This window comes from Mobula hypostoma, chromosome 9 (genome assembly GCF_963921235.1).
Source record: "Mobula hypostoma chromosome 9, sMobHyp1.1, whole genome shotgun sequence".
Classification (NCBI taxonomy): Eukaryota; Metazoa; Chordata; class Chondrichthyes; order Myliobatiformes; family Myliobatidae; genus Mobula; species Mobula hypostoma.
In genome coordinates this window covers 96,628,305-96,648,161 of record NC_086105.1, presented here as the reverse complement: position 1 = coordinate 96,648,161, position 19,857 = coordinate 96,628,305, and the positions used below count along the sequence as shown (strand labels likewise).

The following is a 19,857-nucleotide window of genomic DNA, read 5'->3' as shown; positions in this document are numbered from 1 at the left end:
AGCCCCCGCCCCCGATCGCACCTCCCTTCTTAAAGACGCGATGCCGGGCCCGTTGGGAATATTGAGCGCAAACCTGTGAAGCGGACCCTCCACTGTGGCCTCGAGGGGGCGCCGAAGAGCGCATTTTCCCGGGAGCTCTCGGAGTCGAGGTGGCTACACGACTCAGGTGCGCAGCACGCCGGCGGCGAACAAATCTGTTGCCGAAAGGGCAAGAGCTGTTCCCATTGTCCAGAGTAATGCCTCGTTAAGATTTCTGAAGGCAGATTCAGCGAGCTGTTAATTGTGGGATCATTCTGTGCTCAGATTGGTCCCCAACCAGTAATTACACCAACACTGCACTTGGCTAGCTGCAGACTTCTTCGGAGTGCCCTGAAGTGGAATGCGATGGTTGCTGTAGGACACAAGTTCTATAACCTCTCCTTCCCCACACTCAGAAGTTACCCTCGTGCCTCAAAGTCACGTTTGCTTGTCTCTCCGACCACAATCTTCCTCCTACTCCCATTCACCTCATCTTGCTGCGAGTTTCTGCCTCCCTCCCTTTCCTCGTCCATCTCTCTCTCTCTTTCTCTCTATCTATATCTCTCTCCCTCTCTGTGTCTCTCTCTGCCTGTCTCTCTCTGTCTGACTCTGTCATTCTCTCTCTCACTCTCTCTCTCTTTCTCTCTGTCTCTCTCTCTCTCTCTCTCTCTCTCTCTCTCTGTCTCTTTCTCTGTCCGTCTCTCTGTCTCCCTCTCACTCACTCTCTCTCTCTCTCTCTCACACACACACACACACAGAGTCTTTGCCCTGTGTTCTCCCCCTTGCCCTGTCGAGTTGTGGGGAGAGGCAGCGCCCGTGCTGAAACGCTGGTGCCGGTACGCTGCTCCTCCGAGCTCCGGCAGCGCAGGTCTCCGTAACTAGAAAGCATCGGGTGGAGAAAGAACGCGGAACGTCAGGGAGCGCGGGGACGGCACGTTTAAATATTCATATCTCTCGGTCTCCTGCATTGGCATTCCCGGGCAATTTTGCAACAACGTCTAGGAGCAGAGCCTGGGAAGCGGAGAGCTCCCAGTCAGAAGGCAGAGCTGGCAGTGGCGGTTCGCTCTCGGGCTACCTGGAGACACGAGTCCAGTGGGACAACTCGTCCTTGGAATGCATTGGAGCCCGCGGTTGAGCACGGTTCTGCACGTCGTTTAACGCTTTACAGGCGGCTCGAGAGTCCGAGACCTGTCAGCGGCAAGAATTTGTGTGTGTGGAGGTTATGGAGGGGAGAGAGGGAGGAGATTTTGATTTCCATGCGATGTCAGGTTTCTATTGAGGTGGCGGCGATCGAAGAGCCGGTATGTACGCCGAGACCGAACCGTCTCGATGCAGGAGTTACCAGATTGATTTGGGATGAATAACCTGATATCCCAGGACGGTGCTCGACTCGTCCTGCTGGACTCCCACTAAGTACTCAGCTCACCTGATTATAATTCCACCCCCCAGGACCCGCTTCGCCCCCTGCTCGGCACAGATGTCCTAAGGTATGTTCCGCACGTCCTGAGCCAAAATCATGTTGGAGTGCCTCTGGCCAGCTGCCTCCAACCATGGCATCTCGACCGTCCATTCGAGTGGCGCCGCCTTCCTCCCGGTTGAGTCGCAGGGTGCTGTTCATCTTCAGTCTGTCCCTTTGCTTCACGTACCTGTTCTACAACCTCCTTTTCTGCGCCCACCCCATCATGCAGAGACCGCTTGGCTTCGCGGAAGATCGAGCATGTTACTTGATGCAAGCCGTGCCGCCCAAGAAACTCCTGCACAAGTCCCAGTACTGTGCAAACGAGGTGCCGGCGGCTGACAGCCGCGGCGGAGGGGGCCAAGAGCAAGGCGGTCTCCCCCGAGCGGACCCTGCCGAGGAGCGCCCTACCAACAGGGCGCTCACTCCGGCAGCGCTGGCATCGCCTTCCCACCCGCGGGACAGGAACAGCAACGCCACGGCCAGAGTGGGCAACAAGCGACTGCCACGGGCTATCATCGTCGGCGTGAAGAAGGGAGGCACGCGGGCCGTGCTGGAGTTCATCCGCGTCCACCCCGACGTGAGAGCACTGGGCACCGAGCCTCACTTCTTCGACAGACACCATGAAAAAGGCCTGGACTGGTACAGGTAAAGGTGTTGGGCCGGTACCGATTCGGTATAGGCAGCGAGTCGAATGGGGGCACTATGGGCATAAGGTGGGAATTGGCTGGGCACAGTAGGGATACTGTTGTCGGTTCAGTATGGGCAATATCCAATATGAGGTTTCAGTACAAATATGCTACTGGTGTAATTCAGTGAAAAGAGTGGTTGTGGGCTGGGTAAAGAATGGATATGGTTATGGGTGACATGTGGGTATGATAGGGCAGGTCTGGGTACAACATAAGAATGCAGATAGGCACAATGCATAGGGCACTGGCATGTCTCTAGGTTGAATGATATGGTCGTGGTTATGGGTACAATCTGATGCAGTAGGGGTATAATCTGTATATGACCTTAAACCTGCTCTAGGTATGTCAATAAAGACACAATATCATTATGGTATGGGCAAGGCTTGGACAATGGATATATTATGTGCATGGTATAGGGACAGTTTGACAATAAACAGAGAATGGACATGGTTCAGGAACACAATTGGCATGGTTCAGTATTGCTACAGTCATGTTCTCTCTGATAGTGCAGAATGGGTCAGGTTGTCAATATCATACCACCATGTGTTTGGAATGGTTACAGGTACAGTATGGCGTAATGTCAATATGACTCAGGTTTGGGCATGGGTGGTATGAATAGACATACTTACTGGTGTAGAATTGGCATTGAATAGCCATGGTTATAGGTGTGCTACAGATATGTTATTGGCACATTATGAGTATTGAATGGGAATGATTATAGGACCCTGATTGGCATGGTGTGGACATGGTTACTGATGCCAGATGGTAACATAAAGTTGAGCACAGTCATTGATGCAGCATGGGCACAGTCTGGGGTCTCTGTCAGTCAGAGTTGACCATGGATATTCCATCCTAGCTGATCTAGATATACAAGCCTGGGCAGTATGATATGGAGAGCAAGCTTTGCCTGTGTAGCAGGCTCCCAATACAGTTGGTACCAGCAGCATGGCACCAATACAGCAGAGCCCAATACAGTTTGGTACCAGCAGCGTGGCACCAATACAGCAGAGCCCAATACAGTTGGTACCAGCAGCATGGCACCAATACAGTTGGTACCAGCAGCGTGGCACCAATACAGCAGAGCCCAATACAGTTTGGTACCAGCAACATGGCAGGAGTTGCCAGTCAGCATTGAACTCAATGTAGGACTGCCTTAGGGCATGGCTCGGACACAGAATGGGCATGGTTAAAGGTATAGCCCAGATTTGCCATGGGCATAATCACAGGTGCGGTACAGGTAGACTCTGGGTGAGGTGAGAGGTGCAGGATGCACTGTCTGAGTGTGTTTTAGCACTGTGTAAAGTATGAGCATGATTACAGATACAATATGAGCATAACTGGGGCACAGTCGAAGTAGGGATTGGACATGGCAGGCTTGATCTTACCAAACACTGGGCAAACTAAATGAGCAGCAACAGTGTGGGACAGGAATTTCTAGATTATATGAAATGGGAACAAGTCTGTTTATAAAGTGCTTTGTGTAATGAGAAAGGGTTAATCTGCTAGTTAAGGACCTTTAGTGAGCAGTGATCATCGTATGATAGAGTTTTACATTAAAACTCTGTGATTTAATTTAAACTTAAATCTGAATGAAGTGAGTTAGAAAGGCTCAAATTGTGGACTGGCTGTTGTACTTTAAACAGCTACGCTGAAAGTTATGACATAAACAAGCAATGGGTGAACCTCTAAAGAATTAATACTTGCCTACCAGCAATATTTTATTTTAGGATATATAAAATGACTTGAAAAATGGTCGAGCAGTAGCTAACAATATCAGAGGTGAAAGTAAACAGCAACAGTGAAAGTTGATAGCGTTTCTGAATTCTGCAAAGAAGAGCCAACGCATTGATATGGAAAGATAAACATTATATGAAGACACAAAGAAACTGTGAAGCTCGAATCTGGAGCAAAAAAAAATAGCTGGAGGAGATCAGTGGGTCAGGCAGCATCTGTGGAAGGAAATGGACCGCCAACGTTTCAGGTCGAGCCCCTTCATCATAGAGGAAATGGCCAGTAAAAGAGGTGAAGGCAAATAGAACAAAAGCTGGCAAGGAATGGGTGGATCTAGTTGACAAGAGATGATAGATAATATGAGAATGGACTAGTGAAAAAAATAAAAACAAACAAAAATAATAAAATTTAGCTTGTCTGTAGAACTTCCATTGAAAAGTAACTGGAAAAGATCTGCTAAAATGTGGGTCCCTTAAAGAGTAAGACTAGAGAAACAATCTCAGGAAATAAGTAAGTGGCAGAGAAATTAATTACATTTTGTGTCTGTCTTCACAGGAAAAAAGGACACAGTAAATCTCTTGGAAATAGTAGAGGGCAGTAGGTCAGCTGTGAATGATGAGTTGAAATAAATTCCCTTTGATAAAAGCTAAGATAGAAGAAGATATCCTTGCAAGATTTAAAGGCACTAAATCCCTTGGAACTATCTCATAGGGTGTTGGAGAAAATGGCTATAGAAATGCTGGATGCATTTCCAAGTTTCATATAATCTAGAATGACTCCTGTGCATTAAAAGATAATAAATGTAACCCCAGTCTTTAGAAAAGGAGGGAGAATGAAAATAGGGAACTATAGTCCAATCAGCTTTAAAAAAACACTCCAGAGATAATAGTAAGGTTTGGTAGAGTCAACAGAAAGTTAGAAAAGAGAAATTAAAATGGTAATTACTAGAATAGATCATCATGAACCATTTGATGGGGTGTATTTGTTTAATCAGAAACCTTCAATATAGTGCCACACACAATTACAGTGCCTGTATTAGGGGCATTATTTTAGTGTGAACTGAGAATTAGTTAATGCACATAAAACAAAAGGAAAAAAACAGATCATTTTCAGGCTGTGAAGTTATAATGGATAAGTGCCAGACAGGTACATGTATATATTGGGGTCCTAGCAGTTCATTCTACACTTTATCGGTGATTTGGATGCTGGGATCAAGTGTAACACATCCTGGTGAGTTGACAACTCAATGGTCAGTGACATTATGGACTGCAATGAGGATACAGATGAATCTCAATGAAACATCTATCTGTTGAAACTCATTTCCAACCTCCTCATAGCCTGAACTGTCACTCTGTACCCTTATTCCAGTCATTGAACAAGTGGGCCCCACCACTGATCCCTACAGCATTCCACTTGTCATAGTCTTCCAGCCCATAAATGTTCTCTTTATTCCTACCTTTTGTTTTCTGTCTGTTAACCAGTCCACAGCAGAAGGTTCATGGTAGGTTCATGGCAGGCAGAAATATTAATGTCATCTGCTCTAGTAGAAGAAATAAAATGGTAGAGTTATTTTTCAAAAGCTGAGAAAAAGAAAGCTGTTCAAGTTCGGAGAGACCTGGGTGTCCCTGCGCATGAATCAATAAGTTAACATGTACAATAAGTTAACAGGTAGGTACAGTAAGCAACTAGCAAAGCAAACATATCTTGCCTTTACCGCAGGATGATTTTGAGTACAAGGGTAGAAGTATCTTGCTTCAATTGAACAGGGTCTTGAGAAGGAGACTGTGCCTGACAGGGTAAATGTAAAGCTGGCATTTCCTCTGAAAGGTGTGGCTGAAACATAGGGGCACAATCTGTCCATAAAAGAGCAGCTATTCAAGACAGAAATGAGAAGAAGTGTCTTCGTCCAAATCATAGTGAATCATTGTCATTCTCTATCTCAACTGTCAATGCTCAGTTGCTGGGTATATTCAAGACAGATTAACGGAATCAAAGGATATAGTTTAATGCAGGAAAATGGAGCTGAGATAAAGGCTCAGAAATTGAATGGTGAAGAGCAGAAACCGTGGGTTAAGTGGCCTGTTTCTGCTCCTGTATCTGGTTCTTATACACACAGTGTGGCAATGATACGATGCCATTTAGAAAAGTAGTTGGAGCATAACATGGGCATGGTTAAAGAGACAGGTTGGATGTGATTATAGGCACTACATGAGTGTGTAGCAGACTGTAGATACAGAACGGGAGTGATATCACTTTGATTATAGTTACAGCAGGGGCTTGGTATGGTATGAGAAGAGTATAGTACAATATGGAAAGGATATTTCGTTTATTTTTTTATTTATTGAGGTACAGGATGGAATAGCTCCTTCCAACCCCTCGAGCTGCGATGACCAGTAATCCCACCAGTTTAACCCTGGCCTAATCACGGGACAATTTACAATGGCCAATTAACCAACCAACCCGTACGTCTTTGGACTGTGGGAGGAAAGCGGAGCGACGCAGGAAACCCACATGGTCACGGGGAGAACGTACAAACTCCTGACAGGCAGCGGCGGGAATTGAACCCCGGTCGCCTGCACTGTAAAACCACTACACTACTGTGCCGCCTAATTATAGGCGTCTTGTGAGCACAGTATGGATATGGTCGTAGGACTGGTATGGATAGGGTTACATGTGAAGAATAGGAATGGTACTGGCATGGTTTTGCCACAGCATTGATATGGTTCACATTGATGTGGTTATACATTGAGAACGGGAATGCTGTGATCGTGATTATGGGTTCATCGTAGGCATGTTCATGGGCACAGTTTGAACATGTTCGTAAGAAGCGTGTCGATCTGCTATTCTGTAGGCTTGGTTAAAGATACAGATAGGAATGCTATGCGCCTAGTTATAGGTGCCATTTGGGAATGGAATGGGTATGGCTTGCAGTGCGGAGAGGCCTGGCTCTACCTGTCGATTGGTATGAGATGGTGCTCTGTGACTTGGTATAAACAGTTATGGTAACACTTTGGATTCAGTATGGGAATAACTGGACACTTTACAGTCATTGATTGATTAAATAAGTTATTTGCTGGAGCTTGGTAAACTCTGAAAGAAGCTCTAATTCTGTTTCAATGTGGGAGGATGGAACCCAGCCCAGATGGGTTGGTCCTCTCATCGATCAATGTCATAAATATTAAGTGCTGGAACTAAGGAAGCAATGCAGGAAAAAATTTTAATTTGTGATTTGATTAATCTTGAACATTTCTGTTCTAATTTAAGGATACGGAAGCTTCTCATCAATGCTTGTCTTATTTATTCTTAAAATTGTAACATTAAAAAATATATCCTTTTTATGAGCACTGTAATCCAAAAACAATTAGAAATGCATATACAGCCATCTCACAATGATTGCGATGAATGAATTCTGTGACGAGTTTATTCCACGTTCTAACCTTTCCTTCCTCCGTTTATTCTCTCATTCTCTTCTACTTTCTCTTCTTCCCTCCTTTCCTAGAGCTCTCTTCTCTTCCTTCCCACCCACTTCTCCCTCTCTTCACCTTTCCTTCTCTTCCCCTCTCCCCCTCTCCCCCTCTCTCTCTCCTTGTTTCAAAAATAAATTGGATAACTAGTTAAAAGATAAACTGTAGCCAGTCCAATGGCTGACTGGGGAATCTCCCATCCTAGCTGAGCAGTTACCTGCATGGAACAAAATTAACCTCAGGGCAGCTATACTGTGTGAGCCAGAACTCACTTCATTGGCTCCGGACTAGAGAGGGAAACAAGATTGTGACCCTTAAAAGGAAAATGTTCACAAGATGAATAATGATTTGGCCTTGACTCTGATCTCCCCACGGACATATGCATTACTGATATTTGCTGTCTGATGCCACGTGTGAGAACGTGAGGAGCAGCACTATCTCACTGGGATCTGCATTCCTTTGGAGAAAAGCTGGAAAAAGGAGCGGAGAAGATTAAAGAGCCTCATCAGGAACTGCAGTCAGTTTCCATATCAGACTCTGTGAAGTAGGTCAGTTTCTCCCAATGCACAACTAATCCATTCACAGAGTCTTGTTTATATATATCAAAACAACAGCATTAAATAAAGCAGAGGCCAGACTAAATCAAAATGTAAGATATCAATTCCTATGCTTGAAACATCTGCTATGGTGATGTTCTACTTAGAAAGTCAGCTGAGCCACAGGGAAGGAATTCCATTGTTCAAATGTGACCATTAAAGCAATGGTCCTATCCCACAGGGCAGGCTGGTTTGAAATGGACTCTCTGTGACACCATTGTAATTTCAGGGCTTGGTTGAGTTACTGCACTGGACATACCTCACCCTCACTAACAGTCTCACCCTTTACCCCCATTCCCAATGCTCCTACCAATTCACATCCAATAATGTATCTGCAAGCTAACGTGGGGACATTGGAAATGTAGGGGAAATGAAAGAAAGGGATTAGCACAAATGGTTGTTTGATGGTCAGTGTGGACTCAGTGAGCCCTGGGGCCTGTTTTTCTCTGTATAGCTGTATGGCACTACAGCTAACTTTGGCCCACTGCTTCGAGCACAGCACAAAATAAATGTTACAAACAAAGCACTGTTGGTTTTGTCATGAAGTACTGGGCAAGTATTGCTAGATGGCACTGAAGTAGTTTAATTCTCTAATACACTTTGCCTGTTGTAAAGGATAGACGGGTGGGCATTAATGGACTTAGACCATAAGATATAGGAGCAGAAGTAGGCCATTCGGCCCATCGAGTCTGCTCTGCCATTCCATCCTGGGCTGATCCAATTCTTCCAGTCATCCCCACTCCCCTGCCTTCACCCCATACCCCTTGATGCCCTGGCTAATCAAGAACCTACCTATCTCTGCCTTAAATGCACCCAATGACTTGGCCTCCACAGCCACTCGTGACAACAAATTCCACAGATTTACCACCCTCTGACTAAAGTAATTTCTCCACATCTCAGTTCTAAATGGATGTCCTTCAATCCTGAAGTCGTGCCCTCTAGAATCCCCTACCATGGGAAATAACTTTGCCATATCTAATCTGTTCAGGCCTTTTAATATATGGGATGTTTCTATGAAATCCCCCTCATTCTCCGGAACTCCAGGGAATACAGCCCAAGAGCTGCCAGACATTCCTCATACGGTAACCCTTTCATTCCTGGAATCATACTTGTGAATCTTCTCTGAAGCCTCTCCAATGTCAGTATATCTTTTCTAAAATAAGGAGCCCAAAACTGCACACAATACTCCAAGTATGGTCTCATGAGTGCCTTATAGAGCCTCAACATGACATCCCTGTTCTTGTATTCTGTACCTCTAGAAATGAATGCCAAGATTGCATTTGCCTTCGTCACAACTGACTCAACCTGGTGGTTAACCTTTAGTGTATCTTGCACAAGGACTTCCAAGTCCCTTTGCATCTCTGCATTTTGAATTCTCTTCCCATCTAAAGAATAGTCTGCCCGTTTATTTCTTCCACAAAAGTGCATGACCATACACTTTCCAACATTGTATTTCATTTGCCACTTCTTTGCCCATTCCCCTAAACTAACTAAATCTCTCTGCAGGCTCTCTGTTTCCTCACCACTACCTACTCCTCCACCTATCTTTGTATCATCGGCAAATTAAGCCACAAATCCATTAATACCGTAGTCCAAATCATTGACGTACATCGTAAAAAGGCAGTGGTCACAACACCGACCCCTGTGGAACTCCACTGGTAACCGGCAGCCAGCCAGAATAGGATGCCTTTATTCCCACTCTCTGTTTTCTGCCAACCAGCCAATGCTCCGCCCACCCTAGTAACTTCCCTGTAATTCCATGGGCTCTTATCTTGCTAAGCAGCCTCATGTGTGGCATCTTGTCAAAGGCCTTCTGAAAATCCAAGTACACCACGTCTACTGCATCGCCTTTGTCTACCCTGCCTGTAATTTCTTCAAAGAATTGCAATGGGTTTGTCAGGCAGGATTTTCCTTTCAGGAAACCATGCTGGCTTTGGCCTATCTTGTCATGTGCCTCCAGGTATTCTGTAAACTCATCCCTAACAATCAATTCCAACAACTTCCCAACCACTGATGTCAGGCCAACAGGTCTATCATTTCCTTTCTGCTGCCTCCCACCCTTCTTAATAGCAGAGTAACATTTGAATTTTTCCAGTCATCTGGTACAATGCCAGAATCCATTGATTCTTGAAAGATCATTGTTAGTGCCTTCGCAATCTCATCAGTTACTTCCTTCTTTCTCTCACCAAATTTGTCCCTAATCTTATTGAGAGATTGGAACCAATGAGTATTCTTTGCTCAGTGAGATCATGGGGCACTCATTAATCAGTATGAGTTGCTACAGTTACCTATGTAACACTCAGCGCTATCACCTCCCATTCGTCTAGGGGAAATCGCCATCTGCCCGCCAAACCGTGTCTCATGTTTGAGTAGATGCAGTGTAATGCACCCCAGTACAAACCCCACAACGTAAAACATCAGACAGTACACAAGGTACGATTAAATGATTGCACTTTATAAATCTTACAGTGACTATGTGGTTAGCAGGGAAACAAATATAAAAGAAAAAGGCGCCACACTTATCAGAGTTAATCAGTTTGTGCACAATCGTTGGAGCTCAAGGAACAGAGTCTTCTCTCCTCCATTCGATCTCCTCCGAACTCCTCAACCCTCGGACTGGGACCAACCATGGTGGTCCACCAGAGCACTTCCCGCACGTCCTTCCTCTTCGCCTCTCCTCGCTGAAATCCCGCGCACTCACTCAGGTTCCCACACATACAGATAGAATAACATGGCCACACATTTTAATTCCACATCCCATTCCCATTCTGACATGTCTATCCACGGCCTCCTCTACTGTAAAGATGAAGCCACACTCAGGTTGGAGGAACAACACCTTATATTCCGTCTGGGTAGCCTCCAACCTGATGGCATGAACATCGACTTCTCTAACTTCCGCTAAGGCCCCACCTCCCCCTCGTACCCCATCTGTTACTCATTTTTATGCACACATTCTTTCTCTCACTCTCCTTTTTCTCCCTCTGTCCCTCTGAATATACCTCTTGCCCATCCTCTGGGTCACCCCCCCCCCCGTCTTTCTTCCCGGACCTCCTGTCCCATGATCCTCTCGTATCCCTTTTGCCTATCACCTGTCCAGCTCTCGGCTCCATCCCTCCCCCTCCTGTCTTCTCCTATCATTTTGGATCTTCCCCTCCCCCTCCAACTTTCAAATCCCTTACTCACTCTTCCTTCAGTTAGTCCTGACGAAGGGTCTTGGCCTGAAACGTCGACTGTACCTCTTCCTACAGATGCTGCTTGGCCTGCTGCATTCACCAGCAACTTTGATGTGTGTTGCATGACTTCCATTGGTTAGTTCTCTGTTATCTATAGTTATAATCCAAACATTTCAGCTACAAAGAAAATTACCTCATCAGTTAACTTTACAGAGAAGCCATTTTATTATTAGCAGTTAACAGTTAACATTACAGTTAATATTACTGAGAACCCTACATCCTCCCCCAGCCGAATTTAGTCATGCCCTCATGACATTCAGATAATTCGCCAACCCTTCCTGCAAAACACAGAGCCCGATCCAAGTGCAGAAAGCAGTGACATAACTCCCCAGAACAGTAGAGACCACACCCTGCTCTCCAGACGCTACATAAGCCAATCTATTCAGGGGGTTCCTAATCCTCTGAGAACTCCGTACCCCCTCTTCTAGCTCCTCCGGCTCAGACACTACTGGAGACACTTTGGGGCTACCTGACGAAACCTCCCACGATCTGTCCCTCAAACCCCTCTGCAACTCGGAGCCCCCGTCCCGGGTTCAGGCCCCACCTCCTCTCCTCCCGAGTCCCGCTGCCCTCCCTGTTGCCCACCAGCAGACCCCCTCACCTCCCCTGACGCAGTGGGAGAAGGGCCTGGAGTCTTCCTCCGTCACGGGGTGTTAGCGAACGGCAGCATGTACCACTCATCCGAATCATCATCTTCCGAATCAGTATCCCTTTCTGGGGCTGGGTAGTCTCTTTCGCGGTGGGCTCTTCTATTGCCCCGTGCTTCCGCAGAGTCCTCGTGCTAGGTGTAGACTCCAAGTCGGGCACTAGGTCTACCTGCACCTCATGTGCCTGGGGCAACAGGTTGTTCTGACGGAGAATCTTGACAGGCCCCTTCCCCACCTCGGGCCTCACCCTGAAAACTGGTAGGTTTGGCATCTGACTCTCCACCACATAGGGTGTGGCTGCCCAGCGGTCAGCCAACTTGTGCTTTCCAGCTAGTCCCAAATTCCTTATGAAGACTCGGTCTCCCGGCAGGAGTTGGGAGAACTTCACGTTCTGGTCATACCTCCTCTTATTTCCCCAACTCTGCTTGGCAGCCGCCACCCCAGCCAATACGTAAGCCCTCTTCAGCTCTCTACTCATATCAGGCACATACCTGAAGCAAGGCTTTGGCTGTACATCACCCGCACCAGACCCGAAACAGCGGTCAATGGGCAATCTCGCCTCGCGCCCAAACATATGATAATAGAGCAAATACCCAGTAGCTTCATTGTGTGTACAGCTGTAACAGTGAACCAGATGCCCAATATGTTGACTCCATCTGTTCTTCTTGCTGATCTCCAGAGTCCCGAGCATGTCAAGCAAGATCCGTTTAAACCTCTCAGGCTGGGGATTGCCCTGCGGATGATAGGGCGTGGTCCTCGATTTCTCAACCCCAGCATGCCCAGTAACTCATAGATGAGCTTACTCACTAAGTCCCATCCCTGGTCACTATGTATCCGCCGGGGATGGCCATAATGCATGAACTACTTCTCCCATAACACTTTTGCCACCGTAGTCGCCCTCTGGTACTTGGTCGGAAAAGCCTGAGCATATCTAGTGTAGTGGTCCGTGATGATTAAGACATTCACCGTGTTGCTGGCATTAGGTTCTATGGACAGAAAATCCATACACACCAGATCCAGGGGCCCTGCACTCTGCAAGAGTGACAGAGGAGCGGCCTGCGTAGGCAGTGTCTTCCGGCGTATGCAGCGAATGCACGACTTGCAGTACTCTTCATTCAGGGCCAGTAAAACCGATCTCTGAGCAATCCATAGGTCTTCTCCACCCCCAAAGGTCCAGAGTCATCGTGCAGGGACTGCAACGCAATCTTCCGACACTTCTCAGGCAGGACCAACTGCCAGCACCAAGGTCGGTCCGGGAGTGACGTGAGCCGGTATAAAATATGGTTCCTCAACTTCAAACGAGGCCATTCCCTGAGTAATGGAGGCACCGAAACGTGTTTCATCTTCTCCACCCGTGCCATATCCCCCTTCTCCACCTCTTACCAGACTGTGCCAATGCCTGGGTCATCTTGCTGCGCAGCGGCCACTTCCCCAGGATTTAACTCCGGCAGCTGCTTGGTCTTCAGAGCAGTCAGGTCACAGTAAACTGGGGGTAGGGCATTGTTAGAAGCCCCAGGTGGGTCCACTGCGTGATCCGGCCTCTCCTTTTCCTCGGCCTTCATGGTGATAGCAAACTGACACATGGCCTTCACACCCAGGGCAGGAATGCTCTCCCATTCCTCGTCCCTATCCAGTCCCTCATGCACCCATCGGGACAAAGCCTCTGCATCAATGTTCCGGCTGCCTGGCCGGTACTTCAGGCTGAAATCATGTACAGACTGTGCCGCCAACCACCGATGGCCTGGTTGCATCCAGTTTCACCGAGGTCCGAACGTAAGTGAGAACCGGTACAAACCCCGCAACGTAAAACATCAGACAGTACACAAAGTACGATTAAATGATTGCACTTTATAAATCTTACTGTGACTATGTGGTTAGTAGGGAAACAAATATAAAAGAAAAGGCGCCACACTTATCAGAGTTAATCAGTTTGTGCACAATCGTTGGAGCTCAAGGAGCAGAGTCTTCTCTCCACCATTCGATCTCCTCCGAACTCCTTGACCCTCGGACTGGGACCAACCACGGTGGTCCACCAGAGCACTTCCCGCACGTCCTTCCTCTTTGCCCCTCCTCGTCGAAATCCCGCGCACTCACTCAGGTTCCCACACATACAGATAGAATAACATGACTTCGATTGGTTAGTTCCCTGTTATCTATAGTTATAACCCAAACATTTCAGCTACAAAGAACATTACCTCATCAGTTAACTTCACAGAGAAGCCATTTCATTATAACACTACAGAGCATCCATTTTATTATTAGCAGTTAACATTACAGTTAATATTACTGAGAACCCTCCACCTCTCTGTTGGCTCCAGCACAGTGAATGACACACTCAACCCAGAGTCTGCAAGTTCTCCTTGATGGATCTGAGTTTGTTGTCCTGACTAATGCATCTTCGCTGGACTGTGGAAGTGATGCTTTGTCAGAAGCACTACTTTCTAGATTGGTTACCAAGGCCATAACTAGCCTACATTTACCAAAGACCCTGAGATACAGGAACAGAATTAGGCTGTTTGGCTCATCGGGTCTGGTCTGCCAGTTCATGATGGCTGATCAATTTTTCTTCTCAGCCCCAATCTCCTGCCTTCTCCCCATATCCCTTCATGCCCTGCCCAATCAAGAATCTATCAACCTTTGTCGTAAATATACATAAAGACTTGGCCTCCATAGCTGCCTGTGGTAACAAATTCCACAGATTCTCTACTCTCTGGCTAAAAAAAATTCCTCCATTCTAAAAGGATGCCCATCTATTCTGAGGCTGCGTCCTCTGGTCCTAGACTCTCCAACCACAGGAAAAATCCTCCCCATATCCACTCTGTCAAGACCTTTAAACATTCATTAGGTCTCAATGTGGTCACCCCTCATTCTTCTGTATTCTAGTGAATACAGTCCCAGAGCCATCAAATGCTTTGCATATGACAAGCTGTTCAATCCTGAAATCATTTCCATGAACCTCCTTTGAACTCTGTCCAGTGTCAGCACATCCTTTCTATAATGATGGGCCCAAAACTGCTCACAATGCTCCAAGTGAAACCTCACTGGTGCCTTATAAAGTCTGAACATTACATCCTTGCTTTTATATCCTAGTCCTCTTGAAATAAATGCTAACATTGCATTTTCCTTCCTCACCACCAACTCAACCTGCTAATTAACCTCCTGCACAAAGTCCTCTTGCAGCTCAGATTTTTGAATTTTCTCTCCATTCAGAAAATAGTCTACCTTTTTATTTCTTCTACCAAAGTGCATGACTATACACTTCCCGACACTATATTCCATCTGCCACTTCTACGCCCATTCTCCTAATCTGTCAAAGTTCTTTTGTCGTCTCGCTACATTGTCAGAAGTACCTGCCCCTCCACCTATCTTCGTATCATCAACAAACTTTGCAAAAAAGCTCTCAATTCCATCATCCAAGTCAATGACATACAATGTAAAAAGAATCGGTCTCAACACAGACTCCTGTGGAACACCACTAGTCTCTGGCAGCCACCCAGAGAAGGCTCCTTTTATTCCCACTCTTTGCTTCCTGCCAATCAGCCACTGCTTTATCCATGCTAGTATCTATCCTGTAATAACATGGGCCTTTACCTTGTTAAACAGCCTCAAGTATGGCACCTTATCAAAGGCCTTCTGAAAATCCAAGCACACAACATCAACTGATTGTCCTTTGTCTAGCCCGCTTGTTACCTCTTCAAAGGATTCCAACAGATTTGCCAAGCAAGATTTTCACTTGAGGAAACCGTGCTGACTATTTTAACGTGTACCTCCAAGTACCCTGAAACCACATCCTTACCAATTAATTCCAACATCTTCTCAACCACTGAGGTCAGATGAACTGGCCTATAATTTCCTTTCTTGTGCCTCTCTCCCTTCTTGAAGAGAGGAGTGACATCTGTAATTGTCCAGTCTTCTGGAACCATTCCAGAATCTAGTGATTCTGGACAGATCATTACTAATGCTTCCACAATCTCTTCAGCCACTTCTTTCAGAACTTTGGGATGTACACCATCTGCTCCAGGTGACTTATCTACTTTCAGACCTTTCAGCTTCCCAAGAACATTCTCCCTAGTAATGGCAACATCACACACTTCTGAACTCTGACACTCTGGAATTTCAACCATACTGCTAGTGTCTTCCACAGTGAAGACTGATGCAAAATACTTATTCATTTTGTCCACTATTTCCTTGCCAAACCCTGCCACTCCACCCCCCGCGTTACTACCTCTCTAGCATAATTTTCCGGCGGTCCGATATCCACTCCCACCTAGCTTTTGTACTTTATATATCTGAAAAAACTTCTGGTATTCTCTGTAATATTAGCTAACTTACTTTCATATTCCATCTTTTCCGTCTTAACGACATTTTTAGTTCCTTCTGGTGATTTTTAAAAGCTTCCTCTAACTTCCCACTAATATTTGTTCTATTATATGCCCTCCCTTTTGTTTTTACTTTGGCTTTGACTTCTCTTATTAGCCACGGTTGTGTCATCTTGCCTTTAGAATACTTCTTCCTCTTTGGGATGATTATATCCTGTGCCTTCCAAATTGCTTCCAAAAATTTCAGCCATTGCTGCAATGCTATCATCCCTGCCAGTATTCTTTTCCAATCAATTTTGGCCAACTCCTCTCTCATGCCCCTGTAATTCCTTGTACATCGCTATAATCTGATACATCTGACTTTAGCTTCTCCTTCTCAAATATCAGGGTGAATTCGATCATATTATGATCACTTTCCCCTGAGGGTTCTTTTACATTAAGCTCTCTAATCAATTCTGGTTCTTTGCACAACACCGAATCCAGAATAGCTGATCCCCTAGTGGGCTCAGCCACAAGCTGCTCTAAAAATCAATCTCGTAGGCATACCAAAAATTCATTCACTTGGGATCCAGCACCAGCCTGATTTTCCCAATCTTCATGCATACTGAAATCCTGCATGACTATTGCAACATTGTCCTTTTGCCATTCATTTTCTACCTCGCATTGTAATTTGTAGACCACCTCCTTACTACTGTTTGAAGGTCTGTATATAACTCCCAACGGGGTCATTTTATCCTTGCAGTTCCTTAGCCCTACTCAGAACGATTCAACACCTTCCAACCCTATGTCTCCTCTTTCTAATGATTTGATTTCGCCTTTTACCAGCAGAGCCACAGCACTCCCTCTGCCTTCCTGTCTGTCCTTTTGATACAATGTGTACCCATTGATGTTAAGCTCCCAACTAGAATCTCCTTTTAGCCATGATTTTGTGATGCTTACAACATCACACATGCCAATCTGCAACAAGTCCATCTGCCTTATTCCAAATGGCACATTCAAATATATGACCTTCAGTCCTGTATTAACCCTTTTCGATTTTGTCCAACTTTTATGTTACAACTCATCCCATTGACTGCAATCTTGCCACATCATCAACCTCTCCTTGCTTGGAGTTTCATTACATATTGCCTCTGTTTGTAGACCAACTACCTCATCCTCAGCACTATCACTCTGGTTCCCACCCCCCTGCCAAATTAAACCCACCTGAACAACTCTAGCAAACCTGCCAGCAAGGATATTGGAGCCCCTCGGGTTCAGGTGCAGAAGCTAGAAGAAGTGTTGCTTCCGTTCCAGTGGTTCCAGTGACTCGGGTTTAATCTTGACTTCAATGCTGTCTGTGTAAAAGTTTGCATATTCTTCCTGTAACCATGTATGTTTCCCCACAAGTATTCTGATTTCCTCCCACATCCCAAAGAGGTGCAGGTTTGTCAGTGCCTGGTAGAGTATGAGAGGAATTGATGGGCATGTGGGGATAGTGTAGGATAGTGCAAACTGAGTTTGATAGTTGGTGTGGACAGTGGCCTGGAGGGCCTGATGCCATGATGAGTCGCTCTGTGATTTTACTCTCTGAAGGGTATGTAAAATATAAAATGTACAGAAATAAAGAACTGTGGACTTACCCCTGATGTCCTACTCAATATTTCATCTAACTAAAGTCACTAAAACAAATGACCTGATCACTTTATACATCACTGGTTGCAGAACTAGAAACAAACGATGCTAGCAACCCTTAGTAGATTGGGATAAGCAGCTAACAATTAAAGCTGAGGACCTTTTGTTGGTTCTGATACGAGCCATCAGCGAGAAATATTAAGTATATTTCTATTGCCACAATTGTTACCTGGCCATCTGTTTGTTTTAAACACTTCCTGTTTTATTAATGTTCATTTGTTCTTTGTGAGAGCTTGATGTGCATAAATTGGTTGGTGTGGTTCCTATATGATAGTAATTTCAACCTTACAAAATTCTTTCATGAAGTCCTAGATGCTTTTGAATATCCTAAGGCTAAATAAAACTCTGTTGGTTCCAACTTTTAGCTTTAGTGCTGATCTTCAGTTGCAAAGCCTTTGTAATTTCTCCGAATCTTTACTGTCCACAGATTCTTGCTACTCAGCTGAGTGTTCTCCTGTAGATTGTGCATTTAGTCACAGTAGTTTTTGATAATGTAACTTAGGGAATAGATCAAGTCAATTTAAATCCCCTAGATGATGTGCTGTGACTTTCTCATAATTTTTTTTAATTTTATTATATTTATTTTCAAGAACAAGTTGATTCAAAATAATTGGGTTCACTGAGTTCAACTGAGCAGATTGCATAAAAACCAAGATAAGATATAAAGGCAGGAGTCAGGGATAAACCCTCCTGAGCAGCTCTGACGTTCAATAAGCTAATGTCTGATCCAGGTCCAGTTTCACATATCTCTTGATTCCTTTTGAATCCAAATATCGGTTAACTCTGGTCTTTCATATAAGAACATTTGACTTGGGAGCAGGAGCAAACCACTTGGCCCCTCAAGCCTGTTCCAGCATATTATAATGAGATCGGATTCTAGCCTCATCTTCGCTGTTCCATCTCCCTGCAACAAGATTTGGTCTTTATTAAGATCTATTTGCCACTCTGAAAATATGCAAAGTTTAAATAACTTGAAGAAGAGGCAATGCAAAGACTCACAAGTCTCTGAGAGTAAACATATTTCATAGAACATAGAACATAGAACACAGAATAGTACAGCACAGTACAGGCCCTTCGGCCCACAATGTTGTGCCGACCCTCAAACCCTGCCTCCCATATAAGCCCCCACCTTAAATTCCTCCATATACCTGTCTAGTAGTCTCTTAAACTTCACTAGTGTATCTTCCTCCACCACTGACTCAGTCAGTGCATTCCATGCACCAACCACTCTCTGAGTAAAAAACCTTCCTCTAATATCCCCCTTGAACTTCCCACCCCTTACCTTAAAGCCATGTCCTCTTGTATTGAGCAGTGGTGCCCTGGGGAAGAGGCGCTGGCTATCCACTCTATCTATTCCTCTTATTATCTTGTACACCTCTATCAAGTCTCCTCTCATCCTCCCTCTCTCCAAAGAGTAAAGCCCTAGCTCCCTTAATCTCTGATCATAATGCATACTCTCTAGACCAGGCAGCATCCTGGTAAATCTCCTCTGTACCCTTTCCAATGCTTCCACATCCTTCCTATAGTGAGGTGACCAGAACTGGACACAGTACTCCAAGTGTGGCCTAACCAGAGTTTTATAGAGCTGCATCATTACATCGCGACTCTTAAACTCTATCCCTCGACTTATGAAAGCTAACACCCCATAAGCTTTCTTAACTACCCTATCCACCTGTGAGGCAACTTTCAGGGATCTGTGGACATGTACCGCGAGATCCCTCTGCTCCTCCACACTACCAAGTATCCTGCCATTTACTTTGTACTCTGCCTTGGAGTTTGTCCTTCCAAAGTGTACCACCTCACACTTCTCCAGGTTGAACTCCATCTGCCACTTCTCAGCCCACTTCTGCATCCTATCAATGTCTCTCTGCAATCTTTGACAATCCTCTACACTATCTACAACACCACCAACCTTTGTGTCGTCTGCAAACTTGCCAACCCACCCTTCTACCCCCACATCCGGGTCGTTAATAAAAATCACGAAAAGTAGAGGTCCCAATACAGATGATTGTGGGACACCACTAGTCACAATC

The 19,857-nt window shown here is 45.5% G+C and overlaps 1 protein-coding gene across 1 annotated transcript in view; it reads left to right on the top strand.

Moving 5' to 3' along the window:
* Positions 1 to 796: 796 nt before the first annotated feature.
* Positions 797 to 19,857, top strand: part of LOC134351305 (heparan sulfate glucosamine 3-O-sulfotransferase 2-like) — a 229,541-nt gene continuing 210,480 nt past the window's right edge. Inside the window, exon 1 of the mRNA XM_063057373.1 lies at positions 797 to 2,122. Coding sequence (XP_062913443.1) covers positions 1,569 to 2,122 — 554 coding nt within the window. The 5' untranslated portion in view covers positions 797 to 1,568. The remainder of the gene's footprint in view (positions 2,123 to 19,857) is intronic.